This window comes from Choloepus didactylus, chromosome 10, assembly GCF_015220235.1.
Source record: "Choloepus didactylus isolate mChoDid1 chromosome 10, mChoDid1.pri, whole genome shotgun sequence".
In the NCBI taxonomy this organism is placed as follows: domain Eukaryota; kingdom Metazoa; phylum Chordata; class Mammalia; order Pilosa; family Megalonychidae; genus Choloepus; species Choloepus didactylus.
Genome location: NC_051316.1, coordinates 61,612,075 through 61,631,168, shown reverse-complemented (window position 1 = coordinate 61,631,168; position 19,094 = coordinate 61,612,075). Strand labels below are relative to the sequence as shown.

Below are 19,094 nucleotides of genomic sequence, written 5' to 3'. Positions count from 1 at the left end.
GTACAGTTGATCATGGACATTGTCCACCACAAGATTCACTGTTTTATACATTCTCATCTTTAAATCTCCAACTTTCCTTCTGGTGACATAAGTGACTCTGAGCTTACCCTTTCCACCACAATCACAGACCGTTCAGCACTGTTAGTCATTCTCGCAATGTGCTACCATCACCTCTGTCTACTTCCAAATGTTTAAATTCACCCTAGTTGAAAATCTGCTCATAATGAGCAACCACTCCCCATTCTTTAGCCTCATTCTGTATCCTGGTAACTTATATTTCATGTCTATGAGTTTATATAACTAGTTCATATCAGTGAGACCCTGCAATATTTGTCCTTATGTGTCTTATTTCATTCAATATAGTGCTCTCGAGTTTTCTTCATTAACCCATTTTTTTTTAACATTGTTTTGTTCACATATCATATGTTCCATCCTAAGTAAACAATTGTTGGTTTCCTATGTAGTCACGTATTTATGTATTCAGCACCATTGCCACTCTCTATATAAGGACATCTCCATTTCTTCCATAAAGCAGGAGGAAGAGTCAAAGAAGGTAGAGAGTCAAAAGAAAAAGAAAAAAGAAACAGAGAGGAAAAAAACAAAAATGACAACTAGGAGCCGCAAAAGGAAAGATAACCTTAGATCAAAGTAGAATAAAGCGTCAGACAACATCACCAATGCCAGGAGTCCCATACCCTTCCCCTATTACCCACCCCCCGCCCCGCCCATATGCATTTAGCTTTGGTATATTGTCTTTGTTATGTTAAAGGAAGCATAATACAATGTTTCTGTTAATTATAGTCTCTAGTTTGCATTGATTATATTTTCCCCCACAATCCCACCCTATTTTTCACACCTTGCGGTGTTGACATTCATTTGTTCTACCTCATGTAAAAATACATTTGTACCTTTTATTACAATCATTGAGCACCCTAGGTTTCACTGAGTTATACAGTCCCAGTCTTCATCTTTCGTCTTTCATTCTGGTGTCCCACATGCTCCAGCCTTCCTCTTTCAACCATACCTACAGTCATCTTTGTCCAGTGTACTTACATTGCTGTGCTACCATCTCCCAAAATTGTGTTCTAAACCTTTCACTCCTGTCTTTTCCTTTCTGTCTGCAGTGCTTCCTTTAGTGTTTCCTGTAGAATAGGTTATCTTGTTCACAAAGTCTGTCATTGTTTGTCAGAAAATATTTTAAGCTCTCTTTCATATCTGAAGAACAGTTTTGCCAGATATAGGATTCTTGGTTGGTGGTTTTTTTCTTTCAGTATCTTAAATATATCACCCCACTTCCTTCTTGCCTCCATGGTTTCTATAAGCACATAATCTTATCAAGATTCCTTTGTATGTAATGGATCGCTTTTCTCTTGCTGCTTTCAGGATTCTCTCTTTATCTTTGACATTTGATAATCTGATTATTAAGTGTGTTGGTGTAGGCCTATTCTGATCTGTTCTGTTTGGCGTACACTGCACTTCTTGGATCCGTAATTTTATGTCTTTCACAAGAGATGGGAAATTTTCATTGATTATTTCCTCTATTATTGCTTCTGCCCCTTCTTTTCTCCTTCTGGGACACTAATGACACATACATTCCTGCATTACTTTTTGTCCTTAAGTTCCCAGGGACATTGCTCATATTTTTCCATTCTTTTCTCTATCTTGTGTGTAGGCTTTCAGGTGCCTTGTTCTCCAGTTCCTGAGTGTTTTCTTCTGCCTCTTGAGATCTACTTTTGTATGTTTCCATTGTGTCTTTCATCTCTTGCGTTGTGCCTTTCATTTCCATAGATTCTGCCAGTTGTATTTTCGAACTTTCGATTTCTGCCTTGTGTACGCCCAGTGTTTTCATTATACACTTCATCTCTTTTGCCATATCTTCCCTAAACTTTTTCAATTAATTTAGCATTAGTTGTTTAAATTTCTGTATCTCAGTTGAAGCGTAAGTTTGTTCCTTTGACTGGGCCATAACTTCATTTTTCTTAGTGTAGACTGTAGTTTTCTATTGTCTAGGCATCGGTTTCCTTGGTTACCCCAATCAGGTTTTCCCACACCAGAATGGGCTCAGGTCTTGGAAGGAGAGAATAGTATCCGGTTTCCCTGAGGGTGTCTTAGAAGATTGGTACACCCTGTGAGGCCTCAAGTCACTGTGCTTTTCTGCCCAGCAGCTGGCACCTATTGGCCTGTAGCTCCCAACTGGTGTGGAAAGATGTGGCCCATGCCTGTTTTCCCCCAGGCTCTAGGGTCTGGTTCTGAGCCCCACCCCTTTCCTCTTAGGGAAGATAACCCCCCTAGGGAGAGCTCATTAGCATTTGAATGGTCTCTGCCTGTGCTATCTCCACCCTTGTCTGGATCAGAACACTTGGAACTCAAAATGCCTGAGGCTTTCTCTACTGAGTCAAAAAAAGGACAGAAAGCCCCCCTTCAGGGCCAGCTCACGGTCACCCTCAGTTTCACCTGTCAGCCAGAGACAGCATCTGGTCCTCTGGGCTCTTGCTCCCTCCCAGAGAGGTCCTTTGGCTCTTCAAGGTCAGTCATCACCAAAAGCCTCTGTCTGCTTGTTGGAGATTCATAGGTTGTATTGAGCAGTCAACATTTGTTAATTAAAACCTCTGTTGGAGCTGGGCTGAGGTATGTTTGCTTGTTCAGAGTGTGCTGCTCTCTATCACAGTGAGACTTTGTAGTTTGGGCTGCCGTTGAGGAGGGGGCTCTTGTCTCAGGTCTGCAGTTTTTACTTACAGATTTTATGCTGTGATCTTGGGCATTCCTTCCAATCCAGGTTGGTGTATGATGTGTGGACAGTCACATTTGCCCCCTCAGCAGTTATACCATATTATTTACTAGTTGTTCCTGGTTGTTTATTAGTTGTTCCACGGGACTGTCTAGCTTCCACTCCTCTCTATGCCGCCGTCTTCTTCCCTACATACATCCTTTTGAAGTTCGCTTTTGCTGAGTAAGCTGATTAAATGAGTTGTGTGAAAAAGTGGGGATAAAGTGACAACATAATTTTATTTGTGTATTTTGGATGCTTTTCCTAACGGTTAGACCAAACTTTGTTTCCCTTTGCATTCATGGATTTTGTTCTGTTTCAGAATTACTTATGTGCCTGCAGAACATTTGGAAGAGTTTAGAATAAGCTTGGGACAAAAAACTGGAGGAATAATGGCACTGGATCTTTTTTCTTCATATACTGGCAGGTAACTGAAAGATTAAATCTGCTAAAATGAAAGAATGATACAGCAAGTTATAAAGAAGAGTTTTGAATCTAGGGTCAGGAAATAATGGAGAAAAAAAAAAGACTGAATTCCTTTCCCTCTTATAAGCTTTTTAAAAAAAATGTTCCTTCCCCTCAGCCCCAATTACTTGAGTAGTTATCATAGAGTATGGGAAATTTGGGAAGTATATGAAGATATAAATCAAGAAATTAAAATCATCTTTAATTCTGTGATGCAATATAGCACTTTTAACATATTTGATAATTCACCCCAAATATTATTTCATTTGTTGCCTTTATGCTATAATTTGTTTAGTTTTGTATCATGCCTTTACAATTCTTTCATAAATATTTTCAAATATCTTCAGAAATTTTATATATTCCTTTCTAAGATACATACAGATTAAGAAATATTTTGAATGGCTATTTTTTGCTCTTATGTAGAATGTTGGGCTGAATGTCTTAGTTAATATGCATTTTAGAAAACACAATATGTGGATTTTTAAAGGTTCCTGATACACAACTTATAAGAACCTTCAATAATAAAGAGAGGTGTTTTTTGTTTTTGTTTGTTTTGTTTTTTCCCCTTAGAAAAGGCAGGAACTGGGTTTTGCTGGTGCAGTTGACTGAGTTCAGGTTAGGGAGAGAAATATCAAATTACTTTTCCTTTTAGATTGTGCCATTTCATACTCTCAACCACAGGCCTGGTTTTGTCAGTTGCATTGGCAACTGAGTACCAAATTTCTCTTTAGGCTTGCTATAGAGCAGAAATGACCTTGCCAGCACCCTGAGGTCTTCTGGTAGAGGTTTTAACGGTTCCTCAGAGGATGACAAAACATCCAAGACACCCTGGTGTTCAGTGACCCTGCAGGACCTAACATCTTATCACTGTTCCCTCTGCCAGCCAGTCATGGCCTCAGTTTACAGAGTGTTAGAGAAGGGAAAGGTAAATGTTTAATAAAGGAAAGGAATGTCATGGCTTCTGGGGCCACATTAATTTTATAAGAAAAAGAGTTATTCCTAAAGCTCAGCTTTACTCCCCTCTTTGAATTTCCATCTCAGGACTAACGGGATAAATTAATTATGGCTTCCTAGTGCAGCCTGTCAAAATGGTAAAAGCAATCATTTCAATGTCCCTCTGAAATATCTTTTCAAATAGCTTAATTAAAGAATATGCCAAGGTAATATTTTATTGTTATTAAATTTCCAGGACTTAAAAGCACTCAAAAGTTATTAGAGTGAAAGAGCTACTCTCTCCACTGTGCTTCTCTCCCAGCACGGAAAGAGGAATGGCCCCAATTGTCCAGTGCTGCAACTAGCTGCTTCTCTGTTACTCCAGAGACAGTTTCTTTGCTATGAATATGAGGATGCTTAAAACAAAGCTATTTCATTTTATAGAGCGGGGATTTGCACCAGAGAGAAGTTCAGTAACTTGTTAAAGTCCCCCAGCTAATACATGACAGAGCTAAGATTAGAATCCAAGTAATCAGGCTTCAAAATCCATATACCATCAAGCACTATACTTTACTACTTGTTGGGGATGAATATAAGGTCCTGAATTTGAATCTGAAGAGAGAATTGCATGACTACAGTTTAAAAAAATATATAGCAGCATAGCATGGAAGTCAAGAGCTCATGTTCTATAGTAAGATGCCCTCATTTCAAATCTTATTTCTGCTACTTTTACTCAGTGACTTTGTGCCAGTTATTTCACCTGGCACAAATATACAGACAGTTAATTCTTGTAGTTGACAAAAATTCGTTGGTATTCAGCAGTAGAACATTAGAGCCAAGGCGTTCAGTTTTGGCTGGGTGAGTGCTGGAAGAAGAGAACAGGTCCATTCTGCTCACCAGTGGCCACACGATACTTGAGTCCCAGAAACCACACTCTAAGATGGATAAAGAATAATCAGCACTTTCTAGGAGCACATCTTGGTTAGCGAAAAAAATCCAAGATTATAGAATCATTTGGAGACACTGAGGGAGAAAAATATCAGAGAATTTAATATAATTGTCTTCATATAGCTGAAAGCAGGCACATGTGTAGCCCTTATAGCTTAATCTTTAGAGGCAAGAACCCCTGCAATGGCTGTCATCAATATTTTATGGACTCATTCTTTAGTAAGTTACCATTCTTATGTGTTTTCCAAACCTGCTGTTGCATCATATTCTCTCCAGTTGTATTTTCTCAGGGCTAGGACCAGTTTTACCTTTGCCTGGGCACTTGTGGATTGAGGCTTCATTGGATTGGGTGGTTCTTAGTCACTTCCTTGACATCATTTTTAGAATCCCCCTCTTGGGTCCATTCCCAGGAATCCTGCCCCATTACCAAGCTTAGCCAAGGCTCTCATAATTCCAGTCTCATTCAGATCCTTGTTCCTTTATTTGCACAGGAGAGGATTTCAAACAGAATTAAAACCAATGGGTAGAATGTATAGACATGCATATTTTATTCCAATAGTAAAAACAAAACCAAACCCCCAAAAAAACATCTAACAATGCTCTCAAGGAAGGAATGAGGCATTCAACAAGAACCTGGACAGTTACTTGCAAGAGATGTTGTAAAGCACATTTGAGTACAGATGGATTATTGAATTAGATGACTTCTGATCTCAGAGTCTGAGGATTAAATAATTTGAGAGAGCTCAGTGTTCCTGTTAGTGGAGAATGGATATAATTTGAGAACATCCTTTTTAAGATTTTTTCCATTTCTGTAAAAACTAACTGATAACATTTATTGAATTAGAGATTTCTCTACTTTAGAAGGGGCACACGGACATGTTTCTTTAGAATTGCCATTGTTACCAATGACATGAGGACATGCCATAATTGATTTAACCCTTATTTATTACCCTTACAATATCATTTATTAATACAAGTTATACCTTTGGAAAAACAAAATATTTCTAGATATGGTTATTGTTTTAGGTTCCTTGGCTGCTCTAAGCAAATACCATGAAGTGAGTTGGCTTTAACAATGGGGATTTATTAGCTTACAGTTTTGAGGCTGTGAAATGTCCAAACCAAGGAATCGTAAGGGTGATGCTTTTCTCCCCAAGACCGGCTGTCGGCGATCTTCGGCTCCTTTATTACGTGGCAAGGCACATGGCAGCATCTAAGGGCTTCTCTCTTCTCTTCCGGATTTTGTTGATTTCAGCTTCTTGCTTCTGTGGCTTTCTTTCTCTTTGTCTGAATTTCATTTTCTTATAAAGGACTCCAGTAAGAGGATTGAGACACATCCTGATTGAGGCAGGCCATACCCTAACTGAAGTAGTCAAACCAACAGGTCCTATATACAATGGGTCCACACCCACAGGAATGGATTAAATTTAAAAACATGTTTTTCTGGGGTACATACAGTTGCAAACTGCCTGTCCTAGTTTGCTAATGCTGCAGAATGCAAAACACCAGAGATGGATAGGCTTTTATAAAACGGGGGTTTATTTCACTACACAATTACAGTCTTAAGGCCACAAAACGTCCAAGGTAACACCTCAGCAATCGGGTACCCTCACCGGAGGATGGCCAATGGCCTCCGGAAAACCTCTGTTAGCTAGGAAGGCAGCTGGCAACTGCTCCAAAGCTCCGGCCTCAAAACGGCTTTCTCCCAGGATGTTCCTCTCCAGCAAGCTTGCTTCTCTTCAAAACATCACTCCCAGCTGCACTCTCTTTCCTCTTTGAGTCAGCTCATTTATATAGCTCCACCGATCAAGGCCCACCCCGAATGGGTGGGGCCACACCTCATGGGAACATCTCATCAAAATTATCTCCCACAGCTGGGTGGGGCACACTCCAAGCAAATCTAACCAACACCAAAACTTCTGCCCCACACAAGACTACAAAGATAATGGCATTTGGGGGACACAAGACACTCAAACCGGCACATTCCACCCCCTGGAACCCAAAATGACATTATCTTTCCAAATACAAAACACATTCATTTCATCACAATATCACAAAAACTTAAATCATTTCAGTAACAAAAGTTAAGTACAAAATCCCATCAAAATCAATTTAGGCGTGGTCAGTCCCAAGGCACAATTCCCCTTTAGCTGTGGATCTGTGAACCTAGAACAAGTTATGTGCTTCCAATATACAAAGGAGAGACATTCATAGGATAAACATTTCCATTGCCATAAGGAGAAACAGTAAGGAAAACAGCGTTAACAGGAGCAAAACAGTTCCTAAAACCCGCAGGACAAACTCCGTTAGATTTCAAAGTCTGAGAGTCATTAACAGAACGATGTTGCATCCTTGGGGCTTGAGAGAGTGGGAGTCTAACCCTTCCCAAGGGCCTTTGTCGCAGCCCTTTTCTCTCCAAATGCTTAGGTGAGTGCTCCAACATTTCCACACATTGGGGAGACCACCTTCTCGGCTCCACCCTCCTCAAACATCGGGGCAGCTCCCGGATTCCCTTCCATCTCCGGGGCACACGCTCAACCCCTTCAGAACAGTGTGGTGGCAGCCAGGCTCTCCTCAATTCCCTGGAAATGTGCTCCAACCTCTTTGGGACCTGAGGTGGCAAAACTCTTCCAGAGCATCGAGGCGGAAAGCCTGCCCTCGACCTCCAGGGCAAACTCACCCTTTCCATGCATGTGGGCTGCTCCGCTCTCCCAGCCCGAGACCTCCTGACTCCAGACCTCAACCTCCATGGCTCTGTCTTTGAAGAGATTTTTCCTTTAATTTTTTCCTTGTCTGTCTCCTCCAGTCCAGACTGGCAATGGCTCTGTCTATAAAGATCTCGCAAAAAATTCTGTTGGCTTTGCATGAAGCATGCAGGGGTCAAAGCCATCAGACAATAGGAGTTTCCACAAATCCTTTCTGCTTAACTCCTTATCCAATCTTGGCTTGTCCTCAGGTTGGGCTGTAGCTTCTGGGATTCTACCCACTGGAAGCCCGTAATTTTCCAAGCCATCAACTTCTGGTTTCTTTGAACCCAAGAGTTCAGTTCTAAGTTTATCTCTCTCTGCTCGCATTTTACTATAAGCTGCAAGGAGAAGCCAGGATACGTCCTCCACACGTAGTCTGGAGATCTCCTCAGCTAAGTATTCCAAGTTGTTGCTTCCAGATTCTTCCTGCCATCTGACACCAGGACTCAATTTTGCCAAATTCTCTGCCACTTTAAAACAAGGATCGCCTTTCTTCCAGTTTACAACACATTCATCATTTCTGTTCAAGTCCTCATCAGAAGTATCTTTAGAGTCCATATTTCCACAAACAGTCTCTTTAAAGCAGTTTTGGCCTTTTCTATCAAGCTCCTCACAACTCTTCCAGAAATTCCCCCTTATCCATTTAAAAAGCCGTTCCAACATGTTTGGTATTTGCAAACTCAGCAGCAAAAGCACCCCACTTCTCTGGTACCAAAATCTGTCCTAGTTTGCTAATGCTGCAGAATGCAATCGGGTACCCTCACCGGAGGATGGCCAATGGCCTCCGGAAAACCTCTGTTAGCTAGGAAGGCAGCTGGCAACTGCTCCAAAGCTCCGGCCTCAAAACGGCTTTCTCCCAGGACGTTCCTCTCCAGCAAGCTTGCTTCTCTTCAAAACATCACTCCCAGCTGCACTCTCTTTCCTCTTTGAGTCAGCTCATTTATATAGCTCCACCGATCAAGGCCCACCCCGAATGGGTGGGGCCACACCTCCATGGGAACATCTCATCAAAATCATCTCCCACAGCTGGGTGGGGCACACTCCAAGCAAATCTAACCAACACCAAAACTTCTGCCCCACACAAGACTACAAAGATAATGGGCATTTGGGGGACACAAGACACTCAAACCGGCACACTGCCACAGTTATTATTTACAGTTTCATATACTGTCGGTCAATAGACTATACACATTTTGTTTTATGCTTGGCATTTGGCAACTTTTGAATTTCTGCAGATATTGAAAGGTGACCTTGAACAACGCAGATGCATTATAACCTGCTTCCTGTAAGGAGTATTTTCCATTTTTCTATGAAAGTTGAAGGAAACCATTTGTCCATCCTTAGGAAGCAGAGATGATAAACTCATTGCATACTTGATTATAAATGCTTTCAGGCCAGGGCTGAGGTCTGTGCATACTTAAACCCACATGGTTCCTTTAGTCTCTTGCACTGGCAGACATTTAGGAAATACTTATTGAATCGTCTTTTCGTTAAAATTTGGGTATTTCACCCCCCTTTTTTTCATCCCTTTCCTTTATTTCCCCATTTTTCATTAGGAAAGAAATAGGCTAGTTGATATGCTTTAGTGTTCAACTACATCTCCAGATACATTGATTCTAATGTAAGGTTTTTATTTAGTTTGATTTGGTTAGTTTTTCTTTTCAGCCTTCTGTAAAAATGTTATTTACTGATGGCTAAGTATGGAGAAAATATAAGGCAGTTCTGCATTTTTTATACTAAACCAATAATAAAGTATATATAAAACAATATTGCATGGTTTTACTAGGATTTTATAGTACTAACTGTGTAACTCTTTAACAGAGACATCCCAGAATTACCAGAGCGAGAAGAAGGAGAGGGAGAAGAAAGTGAACTTCAGAATGCAGCATATAGTAATTGGAATCAGCCGAGGCGGTAAGGACTCTTTATGTCTTCTGCCCACTCAGTGGATACATAGATTAAAGATGGAGAAGCATGGTTTCAGGTACTTCATTATTCTCTGCTACATATGACATTGGTCAATTTATTTATTCAGTTTGATGATTCATGTTATTTAGCATAGTACCTGGCAGTATGCAAAATACTAGAGATGGATTGGTTTTTATAAAGAGGATTTATTGGGTTACAAATTTACGGTTCTAAGGCCATAAAAGTGTCCAAACTTAAGGCATCAACAAGAAGATCTCTTCAGTGAAGAAATGCTGATAGCATCTGGGGTTCCACTGTCACATGGGAAGGCACATGGCGATATCTGCTGGTCCTTCTTTCCCAGGCTCTGGTTTCAACGGCTGTCTCCAAAATGTCTCTGGGCATTTTCTCTCGAAGCATTTCTCTGCTCTCTTAGCTTCTCTGGAAAAACTCTGGATTTCATCTCTTGGCTTCCCTTGGCTCCCTCCAGATTCTGGCTATTTCTGTGAGTCCTTGCTTAGCATCTCCCAGGGTATTTCTGACCACATCTCCAAACATCTGGGTCTGTGTTGGCTCTGAGCTCTCTTAAGGAATCCAGATAACTAATTAAGACCCACCTTGAATTGCTGGGGTCACATTCTCCATGGAAATAATCTAATCAAAAGGTCCCACCCACAACTGGGTGGTTCCCATCTCCATGGAAACAACCTAATCAAAAGATCCCACCTACAGTGGGTCTGCACTCACAAGATTGGATTAAAAGAACATGGCTTTTGTTGGGGTACATAACAGTTTCAAACAGGAATCTTGAAATTTTCTTATAAGAAAGAATGGAGTGTAATTCCTGGAAGGGAAGATTTTTATTCTTTCTCCTCAATTTTATCCTTCACATCAGCCAAACAGATATCTCTAAAGGTGGTAATTCCCATACATGGGGAAAATGTCTGATGCTTCCATAAATGCTTCTAAAGAAGGTGCACCTGTGCTCATTACTGTATGTAAAAGCACTAAGCTACTCTAAGGGGAAAGTTTATAGCATAAGATGAGGAAGCTTACCAAAATGACAGAGGTTTTAGTAAATGAGGAGTGAGTGTCTTGAACAGGCTCCACAGCCCTGGCAATGTGCTGGGATGTTCATTCGTGTAGTCAACAAAGATGCATTAACTATGGCCTTTGTGTGGAAATAGAAAATTATTTTCAATGGATTGTAAATTTTAAGGTTTTAAATAAGGTGTATTACTCCTTTATCTTGCCTTTAATTTTCATTTACATAATTGGTATCATACTGTATGTATCATTTCCCAGCTTGCTTATATTTCTCTCAACCCTGTATTTTGGAGACTTTTCATGTTGTTACCTAAAGATCTAATTCATTTTATTTAGTTTGAATTGCATTGCTTTCCAGTACATGAATATACTACAATTCATCTATTCCCAGATTGATATTTTGGTAGTTAACAATTACTCACTATATATATATTTGCTTTATTAGAAGTTGTCAAATTGCTTTTCAAGGTAGCTATCTCAATTTTCACTTCTTCTTCCAGTATTAGAGTTCCTTCTACATTAATTGATCATTAAAAAAAATTTTTTTTGTCAATCTAATTGGTAGAAAGAGAACCTTGTCTTAACAAACGATGTGTAGGTATAACGGGTTCAAAGGGTGAAGCATGCATTTGCTAATTTGTTATACACTTTGAATTTTATTTCTTGCTTCCATTTCTTCAGTAATCACCATCATAATAGTAATAAAAGCATTATTGATTGATTACTATGTGCCAAACCTTTGTTTTGCACTTTACATGTATTAACTGATTTAATTCTCATAGCCACTCTGGGATTTAGAGACCTGTTATCTCCCTTTGACAGGTGAGGAAAGTAAGACACAGAGAGACAAAATGAGTTGCTTGGAGTTATGCAGTTATTAAGTTGAAAAAGAAAAGGACTCAAACCTGGGTATTCTGGTTTCACAGCTCAGGCAGCCTGGCTACAGAGCTGAATTTTATCTTTGCCTTTTTGAAGTTTATTCTTTTTCACCCTATTTAGAGGTTTCAAGGAAGGCTGACATTTTTCCAAAAAATTAACTCTGAAGTGAACATGTTCTATAAAACTTTTCTTTCCCAAGCATGTTTTCTTTCCCAAGCATGTTTACCATGTTCTCTGCATTGAGTAATAAGCCTGGTTCCTCAGAACTGTCGTCATTTTGGCAGGTCTGCCTGCGGTTCCTTCCCCGGTGCTTTAAGAAGTTACGTAAACATCTTTATTTCTAGGGAGTGTATTTGAAAAACACTTTGCTATCCATGGAAAACTCCATGTGAGCATCCAGTGCTATTAGTCAGAGGTTACTTAACATTTCTGCATCTCTCCCCTTCTTTGAAAATGGGGTTAATAAGATTATCCACTTTTAGGGATGACTTGAGATTTAAATGAAAATATATGTAACTCATTTAGAGAATATTGCTGAGCTCACAATAAGTCTTCAATAAATGTTTGCTGCTACAGCTGTTATTTTTATTATTTAAGAAGTCATTATAATAACCCTTCTCAATTTACACCAATCACAGAGCACCCAAGGAGGCATTTTGCTACTTTAATTTGTTTTCCTGTTTTAAGATTAAGAGTTGAGGAGTCCTACCTGTTTATTCTTGTTTCTTAAATATTTTCTTACAATGACTAAACTTACTGACTCTACTTTGCCACTTTGCCTTAGGAACTGCTTCAAGAAACAGGGAGATTGGTTGTTTTCTTTCACATAATTCCTAGAATGAGAGAAAATGTAGAACAGAATTTTTATCTAGTTTACTAACACAAATTTTATAATCTCAATGGTGAGATCTTTTCACACTAAACAGGTAGGATTCCTAGGATTATACATTTTCAATCAAGATTTGAAAGTACTGACAAGAGAAAAGATATCGGTCATCCCTGTTTTTATCTGATCTGTTGCTTAGTCCTCTCCCTCTCTCTGTGGTGCTCTTTGATCCTCTCCCTTTTCCTTCTGGGACTTCCATTTCTCAGGAATCCTTGCTCCAAAGCTTCTCCTCTGGAAGCACCTCCAGTGTCAACATTGGAGGCTTGTTGAGGCCATGCTTCCTTGTTCATTGTCTTTGTCGGTGCAGCTTGGAGCAGATGGAAGAGTCTGGTCCTCCTTCTCAAAGCCCAAGCCCTCGGCTTGGTATCTCACTGTTCTCTTTCCCCAAGCTGCTCCCTCATCTCGACCAAACACCTTCTCACTGAAGATTACCTTATTCTTACATCCCAGGCTTTTCACAAGCTATGCACTTTGTAATTTACTCATAACTCTATTTGCAGTTGTTATATGTGAGTCCATGTGTTTATTAGATGGTTAGGGGAAGTGCTTTCAGGATAGAGGAAGTAGCAAGTGCACAGGCCCCAAGGCAGGTGCATGCTTGATGAACTCAAGGAACAGCAAGAGGAGGAGGCAGTAGCTGGAGTGGGGAAAGAAAAGCAGAGAGAGTGGTTGATGAGTTTAGGGAAGTTCTGGTGGGATCTTATTAGCCATTCTTCTTCATACCCTGATCATTAGTTACCAGGGTTGCCTTGGCAAGAAAGACTTCCATAGGTGTAAGCTTTTGACATAGCATGTGCAGAATGTTCTTTCCCTTGATTTAGTTGCTAAGCTCAGACGCTACTGTCTTTCCAGTGGTAGCTGAATTTCTTGATTCCGTAATATCCTCAGTATTAGAGTTCCTGCCAAATTATACTTTGACATGGGTCTGTGCCCCAGCCTGGAGTTTGTTTACTTGTATACAAGCGCCGCTCAGAAATACATTTGTACTTATCAGCCCCTACAGAACACATAATTGGAAAGATATTAAAAACTATCTTGTTTTACTACTAGTAAACTTTTTAACAAATTGAGCAAATGGTTATTTGCAAAAACATATATAACTAAATTTTATTCTGTTGCATTTAAGAAATCAATTATTTCTTATAGGGTTGAACTTTGGAGAGAGCCAAGCAAATCCTTGGGCATCAGCATTGTTGGTGGACGAGGAATGGGGAGTCGTCTAAGCAACGGAGAAGTGATGAGGGGCATTTTCATCAAACACGTTCTTGAAGATAGTCCAGCTGGCAAAAATGGAACCTTGAAATCTGGAGATAGAATAGTAGAGGTACCCTCCAATGAACTTTCTGTGCCAAAATTTTTTACCTGTTCCATCTCCTTTACCAAGGGACTCATCATCTTTATACTGGTGGCTTGACCCAACAGTAGCATAACATGTGTTCATGATTAATGCATTTCTTTCCTATTTTTCTTTGCATCCAAAATTTTCTCTTCTTTATGTTGTGACATAATGAGTAAGTTGATGTAGAAACATATGTTTGGAGGTATAGCCAACCATTTTTTTTAAAACATGGGCCCCAAGGTGAAATAATTAAATTATTTTTGAAAGAACAAAAGCAAATTTCTCAAAAAATTGAACTTTTTAAAATTATATATATATATATATATATATATACACAAAAAAAAATTTATGCATCATAACTAAGTTCTCCAATGAGATTTTATTTTAAGAAATACTTTATCATTTTCATTTCCTTACAAGTGAACTTCATTACATGAGATTTTTCAAAGTAAGTCTCTTTTGGTAAGATCTTTTATCTTAAGACTCTGATTACCCTTGATATAAATGCCTCCTGCTTGGACCACACCCCAGTTTTCCTTCTTCTTGGTTCTATGCCTTTTCACCACTGATAGGTGTGTGTGTGCACTTGTGTGTGTGTGCATGGGTGCTAATGAATGTACACTTTATGCATGCAAGAGAAGCATTTGATAAAATTGTACCTAATCCTTTAATTTAAAGCAAAAATTAATATATTACATAGACTCTTTTCTCGCAAGTCAATCACTCATTTACTCAACAAATAGTCCTAGAGCAGCTGTCGCATTCCAAGTGCTGTAAAAAGCTCTGGCCATCCCACAGTAAACAGTATACAGCGACTGCCTGTCATGTGGGAGAAACCTGACAATCAAGTAACTTCAAAACAGTATGACAAATTGCTTGATTAGGATAAGCTTAGTTTACTTCAAGAGGACAGAGAATGGGGTGCTTGACCCAGCTTTGCTGAGATTTTAGAATTTATAGCATAGACTAAAACAGTCAATTTCCAAATAAAAACTGATCATTTAATTACTATAACCACCTTTATATTTACTTTATACAAGTGATTGCCTCTCATTTTCTAAACCCATATAACTTACATATTAAAATGTCTTAATTGTGTCTGAAGAGATTATAACATATCCACCAAGTTGAAAACATTTTGGGGATTTATTTATTTCTTCCATCATTGATTGGTTGTCTCTTGTAGCTGAAAAACGAGGAAGAGTGAAATTTGAGAGAGAGAGGGGACCATGTCTGCTTTTTTCCTGTGACCATTTATGAGGAAGAATGAAGGGCTTTTTCTCTGCTTCTACATCCTCGCCTTTCATTAGATGATACCATTAGCCCTCTTTCAAAGAGCTCATTTTTAGTGGGAGAACTATCATTTCCAATTTTAGATTTATCACAATTCAGTTTACTTTATGCATAATTCACTATTAAATCCCATGATCTATAAAAAAAAGTAAGAAATATTTATTATAATTATTTCTAGAAATGATTGATCATGGTTTGTACCAAACTATTGATTAAATGTGTTCAGGGAGTTAAAACATCCCTTTCAAATTGAAAGGAAAGGGATTGTTTTGTGTTTAAAATACCAAATGCAATTTAGCATTGATTTATTGAGTGCTGTTATGTGCAGGGGCATCTCCAGCAGTCTGAGTAAGCCGTAGGCATCTGTAAACCTGGGGATTCTAAAACATGCCTCTGCTAAGAGTTTCTGAAAATTTATGTATGTTAGATGAGTAGAGACCTGCCAAGTATTCCATCCTGAATATAGAATTCTTTGAACGTGTGCAAAGATGTTTAACATCCTGTTTAATTTGCCTACTAATGGAATATATATAGTAGACATGAATACTGACTTTTGTTCTACAAAGGTTAGAAGTCATTTTTCTTATGCACTGAAAGAGGTATTACTGTGTCATCCAAATATCAACCTGAGGGAGATTTTCAACTAAATGCATATAATATAAATCTTTTAAAAGTGACAATGTTCTTTTCAAATATCTAATTTTCTTTTCCAGAATTATGTCCACTCTGATTTTGCTGTTTTGTTGTGTATTTCATATCCTGGAGATTGGAAATGATAAAACAATGATAGCTTCCAGTAGTTTCCTGACAGGATTAGCATTTGGCCTTTCAAACTATTTTCCTTCTTATTCATTTAATAGATAAGCTGAGCTGATCATCATTCAGGCAAGCCATGGTTATTAAAAAGTTACAAAATAACTTTCATTTTCAAGCTTTTTATATAAGAATTACTAACAAATAAGCACAAGTTCTTGGCTTCCAGCTCCTGTCATGTCTACTGTAAAGATCCTTTTGCATAACTAACCTTATCCTAACCTGACTTTTTGGACATCAGAATTTTATTTTGTTTTTTAATTTCAAACCTCTCTGTACAGAGAGGAATACACAAAGTATCGCCCAACCAGCCCCTCAAATGACTCTATAATAAATTGGATGAAAACTAGTACAGTGACTTTCATGCTGAAGTCAGTGCTGCTAGGCAGTTCCCTTATATTATTTCTTTAATGATACCGATTTATTAATTTGAAGGAACAGCTGAGCAAGGAAGGAAAGCTGAAGCAAAGCCTTCCTTGCAGGTGCTTATTATGCCACTTGATTGTTGGAGACAGGGGCCACAAGTCTGCTAGACAGATGAAAAGTTCCGGAGCCTCATAATTAGTCTGAATTATTTTTGATTCTGAAACAGAATTTCCAGGAACCTAGCCAAGGATCTCAAAACTCTGGATCCACAAATCGTTCTGTTGTTCTCAAGCTTCTTGTAATGTTAAGTTGAGGCCTTCCATTGCAGGTGGATGGAATGGATCTCAGAGATGCAAGCCATGAACAAGCTGTGGAAGCCATTCGGAAAGCAGGCAACCCTGTAGTCTTTATGGTACAGAGCATTATAAACAGACCAAGGGTAAGCGAACCCAGAGGGCAAGATTGGCCTATTCCAACAGTGTCCAACTTGGATTCTCATGTAGCAAGGTCCAGGTTGTCTCTATGAGCAAACATCAATCTTTGAAATTTCTTTTGAAATCTCAAAAGACTTGTTAAAAGTTTGTTTTGCTTTTTTTAAATTGAGTTATCCTGGGAATTCCTTCTACCATGTTTAATATAAAGTCTTGAATTCTGTTGAAAACATACAGAAGTAGAATTTTTTGGTGGCCATAGGTGTCTAGATGGGTAGTTATTAGTATTCATTATAGTCACAAAATACTTAATTTGTTAAAAGGAACACATTCAGATTAATAGTCCATGACTTCCAGTGGGAGACCCTCAGCAGCCAGAGAGATTATTTTTCTTTACAGATGTATTCTCCAGACAGATTTCCTGCTTTTGCAATCTCAACAGTGAATGCTTTTTAGTCTATCTTTATAAAACTGAACATTAAATTTCCTCATAATGGATTCTGTTAAACTTTGTGTTTATTTACTAGTAATTTCATAACTGCTGTTTCCCAGCAACAGTCACTTCATAGTATCTCCCCTTTGTGAACAGAAACCTGCTGACTAATCTTAGGTAAAATGGCCATAAAAAGTATTTTGGAAATCATAAGATCTTTTAATGAATATTAATAGAGAAGATACTAAGTGAGGGTTTGTGTATTTGATATGTCTTAAGGCTAAAGATGAAAACTATGACAAGAGTTTGAAATAAATTTTTTTCAATTCCTTCTTTATGCTTCAGTGAAAAAACTTTATTTTTATGTGCATCCATCCTTAAACATATTTGGGTTACAAAAGCCTTTGAGAATTTATGTTCCTTTTTTTCTTTTTCCAGAATCATATACATTCACTCAAAGGTTTGCATACCATTGAAGGAATTTCCTAGACCTTCTGAAGCTCCTAGAGGCTCCACTTTGGGATTTAAGAATTCCATGATATTGATTCTCCTTTGAATTATCTGTTTAGTAGCTTTTAGGGTTGGTTGTCTTTAAACTAAAAATGGCAACATCTATGAGGGAAATTACAGGCATCAAATAAAACTCAAAATGTGTAATTTATTTATAAAATACTTTAAATTTCAATTTTTAAAATTATGAACTTAAGACATTAACACTCAAATGATGGAAAGAATCAAACAGCTCAGTAGATGACATCAGTAAAAGTAAGTAGTCAATACTCGGTGCCATGAAATACAAACAAAATGACTAGATTTATCTTAGTGGTCCTTCCTTTTGTTGTCAAGACAGGTGTAGGTCCGGTCTTGGTTCACTGTAAAAAATGAATTCAGTAGTTAATGTAAGCAGTTAATTACATCTGCAGTTCTTAATCATTCAGTTTTTTATTGTTAGGTAATAATTATCCATTCAGATGAGAAAATCAGCCAAATGGTAGGGCTGCATCACGCTGCATTCTTTATAAAAGCTATTCAATTTGTTTAAATAACTACAAATCTTTTTACATTTGTTACCATTTGTTGTGTTAAACATAGACACGCGTGATAATGTTGGAAAATGGCTGTTAAAGTTAAAGCTATTTTTTGTGGGTGGGTTTTGTTCCCTTTTTTGTTTTAATTTCAGTTTCCAATTTTTATATCATTTGGGACAATACTGTAAACTGCTGAATAGTGATTCTTGATAATACTTCTAAAATTTTAATTACAAACATTTCTTTCAATGCCAGTCACATTTTCCTAATGAGCTGAGAAGAAATTTTCTTATACACCTGGATAATATTACTATTTCACTATGTGAGATATAATGATGCCTGATTTTATAGAATTATTTGCAGGGTAAACCTAGCTTAGAATGACATGCTTAGTCAAGTTAAACTCATTTTGCTTTGGAAATTTAGAATTAATTTTGCGTGTAAAATGAAATATAATTGTTTTCAATGATTTACTTCCCTATGTCTCCACTAATCTAAAGGGAGAAAAAAAATCACAGCTACATATGCTTAAGAGTCTCTTAATGGTAAATGTTTTTATTTGTGGATGCAAGATAAAAGCCTCTAGAAATCCTCTATGTAGAGTGAAAAGCCAGGGAGTCTCTTTGGCTCTTAGGCTGTTCAAGAACCAGAACTTCCCAGAACTAGCCCTGATAATTCAGACCATGTTGTCAGACTGAAAAAGGGCCCCACTGAAAAGAGCTAAAGAATGTTTTTGTCTTCCCTGTGCTTTTTTGGTTAATAACATTTTTGCTTTTATCATCCCCTGGGACTATAAACAAAAGTTTAGTCA

General features: G+C 38.2%; 1 protein-coding gene across 8 annotated transcripts in view; it reads left to right on the top strand.

Moving 5' to 3' along the window:
- MPDZ (multiple PDZ domain crumbs cell polarity complex component) overlaps nt 1-19,094 on the top strand; it is a 202,607-nt gene that overhangs the window by 143,201 nt on the left and 40,312 nt on the right. For 7 of the 8 annotated variants that reach the window (XR_005219116.1, XM_037851251.1, XM_037851252.1 and 4 more), the window contains 4 exons: nt 3,090-3,194; nt 9,682-9,774; nt 13,727-13,904; nt 16,720-16,830. Coding sequence is in view for 7 of the 8 variants with exons in the window: in XM_037851251.1 (XP_037707179.1) it covers nt 3,090-3,194; nt 9,682-9,774; nt 13,727-13,904; nt 16,720-16,830 (487 nt within the window). In the remaining variant the exon portion in view is untranslated. The remainder of the gene's footprint in view (nt 1-3,089; nt 3,195-9,681; nt 9,775-13,726; nt 13,905-16,719; nt 16,831-19,094) is intronic. The other variant, XM_037851254.1, reaches the window with a different exon arrangement.